The 17500-nt window shown below is 32.4% G+C and overlaps 2 protein-coding genes across 2 annotated transcripts in view; one reads left to right on the forward strand and one right to left on the reverse strand.

Moving 5' to 3' along the window:
- Positions 1–15706, forward strand: part of LOC130441167 (guanine nucleotide exchange factor for Rab-3A-like) — a 78754-nt gene extending 63048 nt beyond the window's left edge. Inside the window, exons 4-9 of the mRNA XM_056774729.1 lie at positions 128–320; positions 3517–3659; positions 7644–7858; positions 13984–14083; positions 14147–14213; positions 14946–15706. Coding sequence (XP_056630707.1) covers positions 128–320; positions 3517–3659; positions 7644–7858; positions 13984–14083; positions 14147–14213; positions 14946–15022 — 795 coding nt within the window. The 3' untranslated portion in view covers positions 15023–15706. The remainder of the gene's footprint in view (positions 1–127; positions 321–3516; positions 3660–7643; positions 7859–13983; positions 14084–14146; positions 14214–14945) is intronic.
- A 550-nt stretch (positions 15707–16256) lies between these two features.
- LOC130441168 (cytochrome b-c1 complex subunit 8) lies at positions 16257–17422 on the reverse strand. Its single transcript, XM_056774730.1, has 3 exons — positions 17292–17422; positions 17012–17172; positions 16257–16812 (listed from the first exon to the last, which is right to left on the reverse strand). The coding sequence occupies exons 2-3, from the start codon at positions 17163–17165 to the stop codon at positions 16718–16720; spliced, it is 249 nt and encodes an 82-aa protein (XP_056630708.1). The 5' UTR covers positions 17166–17172; positions 17292–17422; the 3' UTR covers positions 16257–16717.
- Between the last annotated feature and the right edge of the window lie 78 nt (positions 17423–17500).

Raw genomic sequence — 17500 nt, forward strand, 5'->3', positions numbered from 1 at the left:
AAGCACCTGATAGAAAAATAGTTTAGACATGAATAAACTTAAATTAATAAATAGAAATCCAATTATCTCGGGTTGTTATCCTTGAAACATTTGACCAACGAGTAACTAATATTTTTTTTTGTTTCAGGAAGCACATACGATGGTTCGAGAAGCCAACGAAAAACAAGCTGCCGCGGAAAAAGCTCTCAAAGAAAGTCAGATGAAAGTCGACGTTTTGACTGCCGAAGTAGCTGCTCTAAAAACTCTAGTCTTAACATCAACCCCTAGTTCACCAAATCCTCATTTACATCCTCAAATAGGTAACGGAAAAGACGAAGCTGGTAAGTTTTTGCAAAAAAAAATCAATGTAAGTTTAAATCAAGAATAGATATGATTATTGAATAATTTATGTTTTGAATAATTGGTAATAAAAATAAAAAAAAATTATTTCAAATTTCGCTAAAGTCATAAGTCAGTGTGAAACAGCTAAATGGAATAAATTCACGTCAATGTCCAATTGGTGTGACAACTTTTCTAAATTTCTAAATTTGACAGTCATCAGGTGTTTACTGGAATCCCTAAATTTCCAAATTGAAACATTAGCAGTAGCATTTGAAAGTTCTTTTTGTCTGAAAAAATTATTTTAGTCCCATAAAAAATTTCATTACAATACAGGGTGATTCATTAGGAATGTCCAATCTCTGAACTGTAGATTCTAGACCTCAAAATATTCTGTACATTCTGCTCAACATGCCTTATGCAAATATTGCTAGTTGCCGAGATACGGGGTGTTTAAAGTTTAAATTTTGATTTTCGCAATTGGCAATTTACGTTTTTTGTTATGAGGAATCATAATTTGCACTCTAATTTAACATTGCTAATAGAGGGCGCTAGTTACACTTGTTTGCGTTAATTAAATCAAAGTAAACTTTTTTTGGGCTAAGCTTACAACTAAAATAATAAAAAAATATTATGCTATGAGGGAAACACATTTTCAGCACGAGTTTAAGGTTAACATTTGGTGTGGTGTAATATGTGGGTATTTTGAACTGTCAACCAATTTAAATGGACTTCTTTATTTAGATTTTCTTCAAGAACATTTACACGAATTACTAGAGGATATACCTCTCGCTTTAAGACAAAATATGTGGTTTTTGCACGACGGAGCACCGCCACATTATTCTTTACAAGTTCGTCAATACTTACGAACAGTTTCCGCATCGATGGATCGGTCGTGGAAGTGAGTTTGTTTGGCCACCAAGAGGCCCTGATTCAAATCCTTTGGATTTTTCAATTTGTTCGCAAACGAAGGCATTAGTTTACAAAAAAAAATTACTTCTCTTCCATAACTGCGACGGAAAATAGAAGAAGCCGCGGATGTAATTAAAAATAATAGGCAAGGATTATTTGATATTAACAGATCTTTACGAAAGCGGATCACAAAGTGTATTGAAGTAAATGGTGGGCATTTTGAGCATTTGCTTTGAAGTTTTTTATTTATGTTTACAAATTTGTTATTGTTACATATTTAAGGAATAATAAAATTTTTTTATGAAAAAATAAAAATTTATTGAATTTTTTAGAAGCAAATAACTCGATAACCGATTGAGTTACACAAATCAAAGAGAAGTAACTTTTTTTGTAGAATTATCGCTTTTTAATATTTTTTTATTATTTTAGCTGTAAGTTTAGCCCCAAAAAAGTTTACTTTGATTTACTTAACACAAATAAGTGTAACTAGCGCCCTTTATTAGCGATGTTAAATTAGAGTGCAAATTATGATTCCTCATGCCAAATAACGTAAAAAGTATTGCGAAAATCAAAATTAAAACTTTGAATACCCCGTATCTTGGAAACCAGCAATATTTGCATAAGGTTGCATGTTGAGCAGAATCATCATATTTTGAGGTCTAGAATCTACAGACATTGGACATTCTTAATAAATCACCCTGTATAATAAAAAAAATTATATCTGTTTATAAATTTTGGGTCGCAAATTTTTGAAAATTATTTAGAATTAATGCCTTTTAATTTCCTTACAAAATAATAAAAAGTTATTATCAGAAACATGCAATTTTTTCTCGACAATCTAATTAGTCCAGTCATTCAAGGTAGTTCACCTAGGAAAATCGAAATACCCAGCATTTAAACTTGCTAATTTTACATCCTAAAACTCCTCTCAAAACTCACATACAATTCGATGTGAGCAACTCGAAAAATCGGGGATCAAAAGTCAAATAAATCGATGTTTTGCACATTTTTTGCAAATAACTCGTTTCCTACGGGTTTTACGCTATTTGTATTTATAATATATATTGTAGAGCATTGAATTCTCTACAAATTTTGTTTTAAAACATTTTTTCATACGGTGAATCGTTTCTGAGATAAAGGGCAGCGCGCTCGCGGTTAGAATCCCGTTTGAAATCAACTGGTAGTCCCGATAAAAATAATAATTTGGATGAACTTGCAGCAGCATTTGAAGAAGAAAACTGTCCAGTTCAGAGGGAAGACGACGAAGATGAAGAAGAAGAAAATTGAAATTAGAACTCATTATCCTTGTAATTATTTTTTATTTATTTTTTTTAATTTTAACCATCACAAATGTATCGAATGACATTTTTTAATAAACATTAATTACATTTTTATTTCTTTCCCATTATTTTTTATTTACTTAAAAATAATTACTATAAATAAGATTTGAATTATAATATGACTAAAATTTTACTCTCTACGATTTTGAAACTACACGGGCAGCTAAGAGCTATGAAATGAATTTATACTTGATTAAAAATAAATAATTAAGCAAAAAATATTTAAATACAATGTGATTGTTGATAAAAAATGAAAATTATTTATAATTATATATTTAGCAATAATTTATAAACTTTATAAGAGATTATTTTGATCGGGACTACCAGTTGATTTCAAACGGGATTCTAACCGCCCTTTATCTCAGAAACGATTCACCGTATGAAAAATTGTTTTAAAACAAAATTTGTAGATAATTTAATGTTCTACAATATTGATTATAAATACAAATAGCGTAAAACCCATAGGAAACGAGTTATTTGCACAAAATCGATTTTTTTCACTTTTGACCCTCGATTTTTAAAGTTGCTGACATCGAATTATATGTGAGTTTTGAGAGGAGTTTTAGGAAGTCAAATAAGAAGCTTAAACGACTTTATGGGTATATCGATTTTCCGAAATTCTCAGGACTAAATGACACAAAAAAAACGAACAAAGAAACAAACCTGAGCTAATGCAAGTTTTTGGGCTTTTAATTTGTCTTTTATAATAATAGAAAATAAGTTTTAACTGTCAAAATTACGAATCGTTCATCATTTTATCACTCTCCATTCATAAAAGTAGACTATAATAAAGTATCACAAGTACAAGGTGTCATTTTAATGTATCAAGATTTCATTAGAATTATACATTTTCTAGAAAACTACATAACTATGAATCTATTTCGTTTTAATATGTAATTTTTCACTAAAAACACCACAAAAATTTGATCTAAAATTTTTTTCGCAGGAGTGGTGATGTTTGCTAAAAAACATCGACGTTCCCCATCCCATTTCAATCTCAAATATGGTAGAGAAAATTCTCCGCCAGATTCTCCGGTAAAGGAGGTCGTTCATATTTGTTCGGAGATAGAAAGTAAAGATGGTTTAGAGGTAAGTAGGATTGGAAATTATACACACACTTTTTTAGATTTTCCTAACAATTCAACCTCCATTTTAAGTATACCCCAAATCTTTCAACTCTTAAACTTCGATATGATTCCAATAATTTTATAATATATACTTGAAACAGGTTCCATAGAGATGATTGTCTATTACTGATTGCAATGAATAATAATTAGTGAAGAGCAGAGAAATTTAATAACTATCTAACTGTTTTTTTAATTGGTAAACTATAAAAATTATAATAGATAGACATACTACTATTATCTAATACAAGTAGAACAGAATAAGTGATTTATAAATCGAACCGCATCATTAACAGTAATCAGTGTAACATCATTTTCAATATAATTCTAGTAATTTAATTTCAAGTTATATGGGGGAGTGCACCAATACCCGCCACAAAATTTTGGTTACAATGTGCGTGATCGCGGTTGTCATGAAGATTAGACCACTGGTGACGGAAAATTATGCAGCTCGTGATTTTAATGAATAAAACAAACCTAACCATCCCTCAAACCATTCTTCGTCTTAAAGTGTCATCTTCAGACGAAGGTTCCCCATTCCGTACAGAAAGATTTTTCAATTCTTTATTCAAGTTTTAATATCGAAAGAAGTTTTCCATTTTTTTCCACTGCGAGCAATTTCAAATCTCACTTTTATCTCTACAGTGCTGTCATTTCTTGAATTAATCCAAGTCCCCAGGTATTTGTATTTCTGTATTTTTTTGTTTTTTTCCCCATGATTTGGCATAAAATCTACTACTAATGCAATTTTAACTTGTCACAAACACCCACAACACGTTATATATTTGAAGAATGAAAAACGGAGTAACGAATTTATTAATTTCATTTGACAAAGGGTGGTGGCAATAATAGGGGTAGAATTTTAACCAATTGCAAATGTGTATTATTATGTTATATGAAATTGAAGAAATTACGACTTCTGCAAATTTTAAATTTGTATATTGTTCAGTACGTACCTAATTTTAAAGTACAGTTTAAATGATTTAGAAATTCTACGTTTCATTTTTGGATTTTCCAACTTTACAAAGTAGTGTTAGATACTAAATTCCAGGTAATACATTTAATGAATCCATCACGAGTATTATATACACTTAATGAGTCCGTCATGAGTTGTATTATGTACTCGAACTACCTTTTCATTTACCTGAAATATCCCCGTTCCGAGTTGGCGCATCCTTATCTCAACAGATTAAAAATCGTCACGAGTTGTAGCGTACCCATATGAGGAAATAAGTCTCTAAGTATGTAAAATTTTTCGTTGTATGTTATTTGATTTTTGTAAAATTGTTATAACATTCATACAGTGGCGTGTCAAGGTCTTGTGGCACCCGGGGAGGGAGGAAAAACAGTTCAAATTCCTTCCAAAAATAATTCTTTCATAAATAAATGGACACTATTCCTGGTGGCTTGATTTAAATTTTTGAATAAACTAAAAATTAATTTTCTAAAAAGATCGAAAACATAAAAATTTTAAGAAATTGCTCAAATTTTTCAAAAATTCTCTACAAATATCAGAATATCAAACTCAAATTTCCCAAAAATCATTCGAATTTCGAGAATTCTCTAAAATTTATGTGAAATTTCAAGAAATTGCTTCCATTTTCCACAAAGTTATTCCATTTCCAACAATTCTCAAAAAAATTCGGACTCGTTATCATTATTTGAAGAAATTTTTCGAGAATTATCTAAAACTTGCATATAGATTTCCAGAAACTACTTCGATTTGCCTAAAAGTTGATTGATTTCCAAGAATTTCCAAAAAGATCGAACACATGAAGATTTGAAGAAATTGCTCGAATTTTCCAAAAATTCTCTACAAATATCAGAATATCAAACTCAAATTTCCCAAAAATCATTCGAATTTCGAGAATTCTCTAAAATTTATGTGAAATTTCAAGAAATTGCTTCCATTTTCCACAAAGTTATTCCATTTCCAACAATTCCCAAAAAAATTCGGACTCGTTATCATTATTTGAAGAAATTTTTCGAGAATTATCTAAAACTTGTATATAGATTTCCAGAAACTAATTCGATTTGCCTAAAAGTTGATTGATTTTCAAGAATTTTCCAAAAAGAACGAAAACATAAAAATTTGAGAAATTGCTCAAATTTTCCAAAAATTCTCTACAAATATCAGAATATCAAACTCAAATTTCCAAAAACTCATACGTATTTCGAAAATTCTCTAAAATTTATATGAAATTTCAAAAAATTGCTTCCATTTTCAACAAAGTTATTCCATTTCCAACAATTCTCTGAAAAAATCGGACTCGTTATCATTATTTGAAAAATTTTTCGAGAATTCTCTAAAACTTGCATATAGATTTCCAGAAACTATTTCGATTTGCCTAAAAGTTGATTGATTTCCAAGAATTTCCAAAAACATCGAACACATGAAAATTTGAAGAAATTGCTCGAATTTTTCAAAAATTCTCTACAAATATCAGAATATCAAACTCAAATTTCCAAAAACTCATACGTATTTCGAAAATTCTCAAAAATTTATATGAAATTTCAAAAAATTGCTTCCATTTTCAACAAAGTTATTCCATTTCCAACAATTCTCTGAAAAAATCGGAATCGTTATCATTATTTGAAAAATTTTTCGAGAATTCTCTAAAACTTGCATATAGATTTCCAGAAACTATTTCGATTTGCCTAAAAGTTGATTGATTTCCAAGAATTTCCAAAAACATCGAACACATGAAAATTTGAAGAAATTGCTCGAATTTTTCAAAAATTCTCTACAAATATCAGAATATCAAACTCAAATTTCCAAAAACTCATACGTATTTCGAAAATTCTCAAAAATTTATATGAAATTTCAAAAAATTGCTTCCATTTTCAACAAAGTTATTCCATTTCCAACAATTCTCTGAAAAAATCGGAATCGTTATCATTATTTGAAAAATTTTTCGAGAATTCTCTAAAACTTGCATATAGATTTCCAGAAACTACTTCGATTTGCCTAAAAGTTGATTGATTTCCAAGTATTTCAAAAAGATCGAAAATTTGAAGAAATTGCTCAAATTTTCCAAAAATTCTCTACAAATATCAGAATATCAAACTCAAATTTCCCAAAAATCATTCGAATTTCGAAAATTCTCTAAAATTTATATGAAATTTTAAAAAATTGTTTCCATTTTCCATAAAGTTATTCCATTTCCAACAATTCTCTAAAAAAATCGGACTCATCATTATTTGAAGACATTTTTCGAGAATTCACTAAAACTTGCATTTAGATTTCTAGAAATTATTTCGATTTGCCTAAAAGTTGATTGATTTCCAAGAATTTTCAAAAAAATTCGAAGAAATTGCTTGAATTTTCCAAAAATTCTCTAAAAATATCAGAATATCAAATTCAAATTTCCACTTGCACATGTGGCAAGATAAAAATTACCTTATTCTGATGAACTGTTTCATTTGTTAATTCTAATTATTTTCTATTTATACAGTTTTCCATTTTCAATAGCTGTGAATTTAAATTCAGGATCCGATATTTAGATATTGAGGACAAAATTAATTTCTCCACAAAAATAAGATGTAAAAATCACGAAATTCTATCAAATCACTTCTAGCGTCTTTTATTCAAAAAACACCAAGGAGGTGAATGCAGTAATGAAATACAAAGCTACCTTTTCAACAAATTTCGTAACACATAATCAGATTTTTCGTACAAGTATGTAATATTTATAAGAACTTCTATTACTGATCAAAATACATGGATCTCGATGTTGATATACAAGTTAAAACTGTCCAAAAAATTGTTTACCGATCAATGAATTATCGAGATACCGTTGAGGATTTAGTCTTATTAGAATCCGCCATATTCTTTAAAAACTCATCTTCATTTTCATAAGTGATAACTCCAACTATTGGTATTTAGTTATAAAGATACGCCTCGTAGATAGTATACACTTCCTAATGAACGTTACGCAATTATAAACAGGTCGATCCAGTGATTCATAAAGAATTCCTCGCTTGGCGACAGAAACCAGTTGTCGATAAAGGCGATCCATTCATTCGACGAATTTACGACGAAGACATAAATTTATGTTTACATTTCAACAACGAGGAACTATCCAGCCGTGTTGGTCGAGCTGTCGAGTCCGGTACGATCCTCATCGAGGCTGTCAGCGACAAAACCAAGGCGATGTTTCCAAAGTAAGTTATTTATAATTCTCAAATTATTTTGTTGATAAAAAAATACAGTGCTGAGTTTTTTATTTCATAAAATCTCAAAGCTATTTTTTCTTACTCTCCCAGTCCAACAGTTTTGATCGGTACCACCCTTTTGATCCTCGTTTACAATAGTGCTAATTAGGGGTAACTGACCCTTATAAAAAGTTCTCTATCAGTTAGACATCAACAGATACACATTCAACAACAAATAAGAATTCTACCTGAAAATGGACATAATTGTTAAAGCTGTTCAAGCGAGGAAATCCTGGCTATAAGTGGCTGGACAGTCAGAGAAAGAATAACCTTGAGCCAAAAAGGCAAGCTTCTAGCCCCAAATTAACTCTAGCCCACCGGGTAACCCGTCTACGATTAGGTAGAAAACTCTTTCCAGACGAAAGTAGGGTATGCCTGCGATTGAAGATGACGAGACTGCAGAAGATCTGGAGAAAGATTCGCGTAGGTGGTTCCTCATGGCTTGGGCCGACAGTCACAGAAAGACTAACCTTGAGCCAAAAAAGCAAGCTTCTAGCCCCAAATTGACTCTATCCCACCGGGTAACCCGTCTACGATTAGGTAGAAAACTCTTTCCAGACGAAAGTAGGGTATGCCTGCGATTAAAGATGACGAGACTGCAGCAGATCTGGAGAAAGATTCGCGTAGATGGTTCCTCATGGCTTGGGCGGACAGTGAGAGAAAGACTAACCTTGAGCCAAAAAAGCAAGCTTCTAGCCTCAAATTGACTCTATCCTACCGGGTAACCCGTCTACGATTATCTAGAAAACTCTTTCCAGACGAAAGTAGGGTATGCCTGCGATAGAACAAGACGAGACTGCAGAAGATCTGGAGAAAGATTCGCGTAGGTGGTTCCTCATGGCTTGGGCCGACAGTCACAGAAAGACTAACCTTGAGCCAAAAAAGCAAGCTTCTAGCCCCAAATTGACTCTATCCCACCGGGTAACCCGTCTACGATTAGGTAGAAAACTCTTTCCAGACGAAAGTAGGGTATGCCTGCGATTGAAGATGACGAGACTGCAGAAGATCTGGAGAAAGATTCGCGTAAGTGGTTCCTCATGGCTTGGGCGGACAGTCAGAGAAAGACTAACCTTGAGCCAAAAAAGCAAGCTTCTAGCCCCAAATTAACTCTAGCCCACCGGGTAACCCGTCTACGATTATCTAGAAAACTCTTTCCAGACGAAAGTAGGGTATGCCTGCGATTAAAGATGACGAGACTGCAGCAGATCTGGAGAAAGATTCGCGTAGATGGTTCCTCATGGCTTGGGCGGACAGTGAGAGAAAGACTAACCTTGAGCCAAAAAAGCAAGCTTCTAGCCTCAAATTGACTCTATCCTACCGGGTAACCCGTCTACGATTATCTAGAAAACTCTTTCCAGACGAAAGTAGGGTATGCCTGCGATAGAACAAGACGAGACTGCAGAAGATCTGGAGAAAGATTCGCGTAGGTGGTTCCTCATGGCTTGGGCCGACAGTCACAGAAAGACTAACCTTGAGCCAAAAAAGCAAGCTTCTAGCCCCAAATTGACTCTATCCCACCGGGTAACCCGTCTACGATTAGGTAGAAAACTCTTTCCAGACGAAAGTAGGGTATGCCTGCGATTGAAGATGACGAGACTGCAGAAGATCTGGAGAAAGATTCGCGTAGGTGGTTCCTCATGGCTTGGGCGGACAGTCAGAGAAAGACTAACCTTGAGCCAAAAAAGCAAGCTTCTAGCCCCAAATTCACTCTATCCCACCGGGTAACCCGTCTACGATTAGGTAGAAAACTCTTTCCAGACCAAAGTAGGGTATGCCTGCGATAGAAGATGACGAGACTGCAGAAGATCTGGGGAAAGATTCGCGTAGGTGGTTCCTCATGGCTTGGGCGGACATTTCAATGAAAGAAAAATCGAGTAAAAAAACTTTTCGAATTCAAGCGTATGTTTTATTAACTGTTAATTATATCTCTGATTCATTTTTTAAAGATTTTCAAAAAAAAATTCAATAACAATATAGATCACTCATTATAAAGCTAAGACTAATGACTTTGAGTTGCATAATCAGAAAAAAAAAGATTTTTTAGAATATACAAACTGAAAATATAAAAAAATATATAACAAACGTAAAATCAATCATTAAAAGTCGCGCGTGCCGAATCGTTAGAAGCAACGTAGCTCCGCTGAGATCTATGCTTTCGAGATTTGCTCGCTTTGCTGTCCCAATAAAAAATGAGTTCAATCCAATTTTCTTATCTAGGTTTGTGTTCTAGGAGGTGGTGCCATGACACCATGTGAAAGGTAGAAGTATGTTGATTTTTCCTAAAACGTGTACCAAGAATATCGGAGAGGACTATTAGGTAATTTCCTGAGTCAGATGTCGGAGGATTATTGTTTTATCGAAGGAGTTGTTCGTGGAAACGGTCAGAGCAAAAATATGAGTGAAAATGTATCTGTTCTATGTTTTTTTAAATATGAAGGCCGCCACAGCTTCATCTAATAGTCAAACTTTAATTCAGGCGATATTATTTGTTGTTTTTTTTGTTCGATCACTATTGTCTTGAAGAGCTAAAAAGTAAGCGACATTTCAAATCAAACAGTTAAAAGTTATTGAAAATTAGATTAGAAATTTCATCTCAACAAACAGACAAACTAACACTGTAAGTTGAATAATGTGCGATAAAAATCGAAACTAACGATGAATATCCAGGTAATTTATATTCATAATCACAATCACATCAAATACTTAAATAATTATTCTTATACTTAATAATTGCAATAATTGACATTATTGACGTACATCATAGATGTAATTAAGGTATATGTAAATACCTGATCAATTTATGTTATGAAACCAGTTTAACATGAAAAATTAACAACTTTCACCAATTAAGGGAAATTATTATTGATATTAAGCGGGCCACACACGATACTGCGGCGTCGTACGTTTTGACCGCAGAGAGATCTGACAATTGGATGGATTTTCTATCAACTAACCGGACCATTCTTTTTGAAATAATGAATATTGCTTTTTGTCGTGTGTATAATTATGGTGAAAAATGACTATAAAGAGAATTTTTTGAATTGTACAGAGAACAAGAGTGATTTTAAAAAGTAAAGAGTTATGTATATCATAACCTCAACCTCCGAAAAACATTTCTGTTGAAACATTTCAAGACAAAATTAATAATTATCGAAAGTGGTATAAACAGGGACTAAAACTAGTAACAAATTCAATTAAATCTCGAACACGAACTGATAATATTGATAAACCAAAGTTATGGTATTTTGAATTGCTGTCATTCCTGAATTCATTCAAGCTGTACCCCGGGCAAGTGTTTCTAACCTCATTACCCACAAAGCGAGAGACGCTAATAAAATTATATTTTGGTCAGTCATGACTGACAGTGTACTGTCGTACGACGCGCAGTATCGTGAGGGTCCTCCTTAAAACCTTCGCAACCTTAAAAATTTTTAGTAATCAAACCAAAATGTTCGTCACTAGTTAGATGGTTATTATGTTTTGCTGGTCAATTATATTGTTTAATGATGGGTAATTGTACAGAACTGCTATGACCAAAGAAAAAATGTTTGTCTATGCTTCATAGACTACGAAAAAGCTTTCGATAAAGTTCAACATCACAAACTTATACGGCTCCTTAAAAAATTGGATTTGGACGAAAAGGACATTCGTTGTATCGAAAATCTGTATTGGCACCAAAAAGCGCAAGTCAAAATAAATCATGGTCGAACTGAGCAAGTTTGGATTCGCAGAGGAGTACGTCAATGTCGTATATTGTCGCCGTTCCTGTTTAATATATACTCTGAAGCCATCTTTCGAGAGTCACTTGAAGATAGAGACATTGGGATCAAAGTCAATGGAGTCTGGGTCAACAATATACGTTACGCCGATGACACAGTGCTGATTATATATAATATAGATGACCTACAACAACTAATTAATATAGTATGAAGTATGAAGAATGGTCGTCGGATGGTGAAATAAAATGCCGAATTGAACAAGCTCGAAGTACATTCATAAAATTTAAAAATCTATTTACATGTACCGACTTTGATCTTGATCTTAGAGACTTGTGCGGTGCTACGTTTGGTCAGTGCTTCTTTACGGGATGGAGGGTTGGACCGTTAAGGTAAAAAACATCAACAAATTAGAAGCATTCGAAATGTGGGTAAATCGTAGAATCCTGAAGATACCATGGACTGCCAAAGTGAGGAATGAGGATATTCTCAGACGTATCAATAAAGACCGTGAACTCTTCAACATCGTGAAGAAACGAAAGATTGCATATCTCGGCCATTTAATGCGAGGCCATAAATATCAATTCCTTCAGCTGATAGTCGAGGGCAAGACTAAAGGTAAGAGAGGATGTCATGGTTGCGGAACGTGAGGCAGTGGACGGGTATACAAGATATTCAGACATTGATCCATACCGCTAGAGATAGAGAAACCATGAAAAATGTGGTCGCGAACATCCATTAATGGATAAGCATTAAAAGAAGAAGAGATGGGTAATTCTACGTTCTTAGAACACGGTCATACAATTTCTCGATACCTAAATTGATTGTTGTTGAGTGGATTTTATGCGATATACAAGCACAAAAACATCATGATAACGAGATTATATTTATAAATACTTAAATAAAACCAAATATGTTCTGTTAAAAAAAGTAATATAAAATAAAAGAATTAATAACGTCCTTATTGATAAAAACAGTGAATTTTTGCTGTTCTTTAAATTTGATACATAACTGAGGATAATACATCGAAAAAGTTCAACTTTGAGAAAAAATTTACCTCAATACTAAGCTGTAGAAATAAATGGAATCTTAACACCATACAATAAATGAACAGAATTAGTATACGGACGGATCTGGAATAGAAGTGAACGGACTCAGAGCCAAATACTCTGTAAGCCTACGCAACACACCCAGCAGAAATTTATGGAATTGAAAAATGAGTTCAGTTCAATTAAAAGAGGAACTATCGGAAACAGGAGATCATTATCCTGTCCGATAATCAAGCAGCCATTAGAGCTTTAAGCTCCAATATCATAAAATCCAAACTCGGCGGCAACGCAACTTCTCACACTGACTAAAATTCACGAATTACACTTCGAATTGGTTGACTACCCACCGTATTCACCAGATCTATCCTCCAGCGACTTTTTCCTGTTTCTCAACCTCATAGTTTCACTTGCGGAAGAGAAAGTTTCATAAGACGGAGACGTTATCGCTCAGGTAAACGCCTATTTTGAGGAGAGAGACAGCATCTATTATTTGGAAGTGTTAAAGAAGACTTTAAAGGAGACGAAGACTATGTTGGAAAATGAAAATAACAAAAAAAATTGCTGCTTCATCGAAAAGAACCGTTTGTTGTTGGTTTGCTGAATTTAAACGTGACCTTATAACCGATAATGGTGAGCATTCTGGTGGTTACTACAGAAAACATCAAAAAAGTCCACAAATTGATTATATCTACCAGAAGGCAGTGTGTTTACAATTATGCATGAACATTTTTCCATGACAAAGCTTTTTTCAAAGTGGGTGCCGCGTTTACTCACAGTCGATCAAAAACAACAACCTATCGATGATTCAGAACAGTGCTTGGTCATGTCAAGTTTATGGCTTCAGTATTTTGTGATGGGAATGGAATATTGTTCATCGCATATGTCCAAAAGGAAGAAGCAATCAATAGCAAATACTACATAGAGTTGTTGGATCGTTTGAATGCATAAATCGAGGAAAGACGGCCTGATGTGTCGAAGAAAAAAACCATTGTTTCACTAAGACAATGCACCCATTGTTGTCAATGATGGTTACATTGAACGAATTGCTTCATCATCCACCGTATAGTCCATATCTAGCCTCCCTTTTACAAGTACGGCATCGAGAAGTTAGAAAAGCGTTGCAATGATTATATTGCTCTTGTAGGAGATTGCATTGATGAATCAAATCGATTTTTAGCAAAAAAATTTGTTTTTCTTAGTTAGTCACACGATTTATTGCGTGATGTGTTATTATATTTTAATATTTGACAACAGAATAATACCAAATTATACGATGATATATATATATATATATTATTTTTATTTTCAGAAAGTGCGCGTTACTGGAAGTTCCAAGGTTATGTTTTTATAGAATGAATATAGGAGAAACTGACGACTGGTACAACATATCTCAAATATGCCGGAATAGGGTAAGGCATAATCATTATTATTTCAATAAAGATAAAAATACATTGATCTTTGTTTATTTTTAGATAATTGCAGTCTGTGATTTTTTAAATTATCTCAAATATATAGAAGGAGGTTTAGTGAAAAGTTCTGGTAAGATTTTTATTATTTATTATGTAAATATATAGCAAATTCAAAGTCGAGTAGAGAAATCGAGTTATAAAATATAACTTATAATAATTCACTTATCACTATCACTTAACTAACTTGAATAATTTATTTAAATTCTTTGATTACTTTCTATTTCGGTCTGTTCACTACGACTATTTATTATAAACTAACTAAACTGCGTTAAACAAACTCTTTATATATCCGAAAAGAATTCTCAAAACTTTTATAAAATAGAGAAACAAACAACAAAAGAAACAATGTAAATAAACCGGCTGCTGTAATAAGAACTTATACAGAACAAACATCAAACGGATTCCGCGGTTTATAAAAAGTATGTCAAAGGCGCAGCGCGTGTTCGTCGAATTTTAGAATTCCAATTCATCTAGGCAGGACCGGATTCAAGGCGGTGACGCCTTCGTAACAATATTATATAAATATTAAATAGTTTTCATATTTTAAAATTAGTAGATGACTGAAATTTTCTTTGATTGAAATAACGTCTATTGACCATTTTTTACGTAAACATACCCAAGGATCTTATCAAATTATAAAGTTGAAATTTTATTGATAACAAATGTAATTTAAATACCTGTGAGCTAATTTTAGAGGTCAATAGGGGCGAGAAAAGATGAATAGCCTACAGGTGGTAAATCTATAAATCTGCCAAGTGAAAGTAATCTATCCTTATTTTAATTAATGGTTTGTTTATTTCAGCGCACGACATCTATTGGGAGATCGTACGATTAAGGAAGAATATGTGTCTCGCACGACTAGGTCTCGTTTTATCATGAAATCCTCGTTGTTGCTAGTACTCCGAAGACGTGCCAAATTATTTTTATAGTTTGTTGTAGATCTGATAATTTTATCTAAACCAAAGATTATCGTTAGTTGATAAAAACAAGCAACTATTTCAGGTAGAGCTAGTAAACAGTTTAATAATAAAATAATGTTTCAGTTCAGTTTTTTAATGTTAGCTGTTTGAAATGTACCATTAATACTTAGAAGATGGTAACTTTGAATGCAGCAAAATGGATAATCTGACATAGAGTTTCTCAAACTGTTTTCCTAGTAAACCACTTGTAGTGATGTCAGTGAAAGATGAAAATTTACAAGGACCCCTGTCAAATCTTCCCTTGATCCCAAGGGGTTCTTCTAGACCATTTCGGGATCACTAATCTAATGTGACAGTAAAAAAGGAGATTGATAAATAAATTATACATTATTTTATTGGAGTACAGACAATTTATTCATAATTCCCATGGTTGGTTTATAATTATTGTCATTAACAAGAAACCTTTTTTTAGAAATTTTTTTCACAATAAACAATTGTCTGGGAATTTTTTCTTATATTCAGAACGATTTTTATCAGTATGATGAAGTAGTTGCTAGTTTATAAACGAAAAATAATTAATATCATTTTAATTTAGGCTTTCAAAAAAGATGTGGATTGTTGTAGAATAAATGATATTTTAAAACAGTATCTATTTTTTCACCTTACCCGCCTCCCAAAAACCCTATAATACACACATCTCCAAAAGTCTTGCCCCCCCCCTGGAAACTTTCAAGTTTGTTTGTATAGAGCTCATTTTTTGTTCCTCCATTTTGGGGCACCTTAATAAATCATATTTCAGAAGAGCAATGACGTAACTGAAAACAGACTTTGTTTCAATGGTGAGGGGTCATAACCCCCAAAACTGTCTTACTTTTAGAAAAAAATTTTTATAAGCGTCAAAGCTTTGACAGTTTGAGCAAAGTGCTTAAATTAAAGGAAGATCACTAAGCAGTCGGCACTTATCACAGAAAAGTGATACCATACAAAAAATAAAGCTTCCTGCATTCTTATTTCATCTATTTGTGGAAAACTGGTAATTTGAACGAAACAAATCTATCACTTTCCTGCAAAATAATTCAAGTCACAATTTTTTACAAATGGAAGAAAAAGGGAAGCACTGAATTATTGAAAAACTTATAATTAGTTGTATGTTTTGCTACAGTTAGAGTTAAATCAAATACGGCAGACAATATAGAATTATTTTTATTTACAAATACCAGAGAAAAAAATATTAGGTAATTATCTAGATTAGGTTACACCCTCCACCTATATATTAGTCTATTGAAATATATAAAAGAAGTCGAAACGCCAAATTTTCATGTTTTGAAAAAATTATAAAAAAACAAATTTTAAATCTGAGGAGATCTGAAATCGAGAAAATTTAGGCACAAAAATATATCAAAAGGTGTGAGAAATTTAAGAAATAATTTTTTAGTTATTCCAAATATTGTAACCCTCCTTTCAAGAACAATGAAGGGATGATGGACAAACCTACATCTGTAAATCAGTCCAAACTCCATCAGTACCAATGAAATAAGACCCTTTACCCTAAGGAAATGCTGAATAGAGATATTAATTTTTTAATGAATAAATAGAAACACTATAATCACATATATTACTGATTTCCACTTAATCTACATCAAGAAACCTAACTTCACTTATCATCTTCAAAATCAGCAGGATTCTTCAACATTAACCTATGATGTTCTTTCTCTACTTGATCATAAACTAGGTATCCTATTCCAAGTGCTAAAAATATGTAATTATTATTAAATTGAATGAAAAAGTTCTTTTGTTGAGTATTATTTGAACCAACTATTGCAAATCTCATACTCAAATAAATTATTCGGATTATTTATACAACATTCATAACACGATATTGTCAATCTTATGAAATTATATTGAAAATAAAAACTAATATCAGTAGATCAGTATTTTTTAAACTTACGAGGAACAACATATATGATTTGGTCTAAAATTCTTCTGATGGTATTTGGAATTCCATGTGATATCCATCCCGCAAAAGATTTTTGCTCAAAATGGGAAATTTTATAAGTAACAATTCCTCTAAGTTTAAACAATTCTCCAAATCCATGACCCATGGTTTTTCTAAAAAGATGTAAAGTTATGTAACAACCATTAATAAATATATGAGTTACAATTATATTTTATTCAAGTATCTACTATAGTGAAACAATGATTATTAATAATACTGGTGTAAAACTTACCCGTATTAAAAGAACTTTAATTATTACTGGGATAATAATGGACTTTAATGACACTTAACCACCAAATATACCATACAATTATTATAGTTGCGTTCGGTAATGCTGTCAGCCGAATAGAGGGAGTACAGAGCGATTTATATCACGTGATCATAGGTTGTATAGATTGATGGTGATAACTGCCGAACCGTAAACGAATAAGCAACAAAACT

The sequence above is a fragment of the Diorhabda sublineata genome, chromosome 3 (genome assembly GCF_026230105.1).
Source record: "Diorhabda sublineata isolate icDioSubl1.1 chromosome 3, icDioSubl1.1, whole genome shotgun sequence".
NCBI lineage: Eukaryota > Metazoa > Arthropoda > Insecta > Coleoptera > Chrysomelidae > Diorhabda > Diorhabda sublineata.

What these genes read in the sequence shown, in the direction of transcription:
- LOC130441168 (XM_056774730.1), bottom strand. Translation starts at nt 17,165, where the DNA reads ATGGGTCATGGATTTGGAGAATTGTTTAAACTTAGAGGAATTGTTACT. An exon ending in AATCATATATGTTGTTCCTC is followed by an intron (nt 16,813 to 17,011) that starts GTAAGTTTAAAA and finishes ACATATTTTTAG; the next exon opens with CACTTGGAATAGGATACCTA.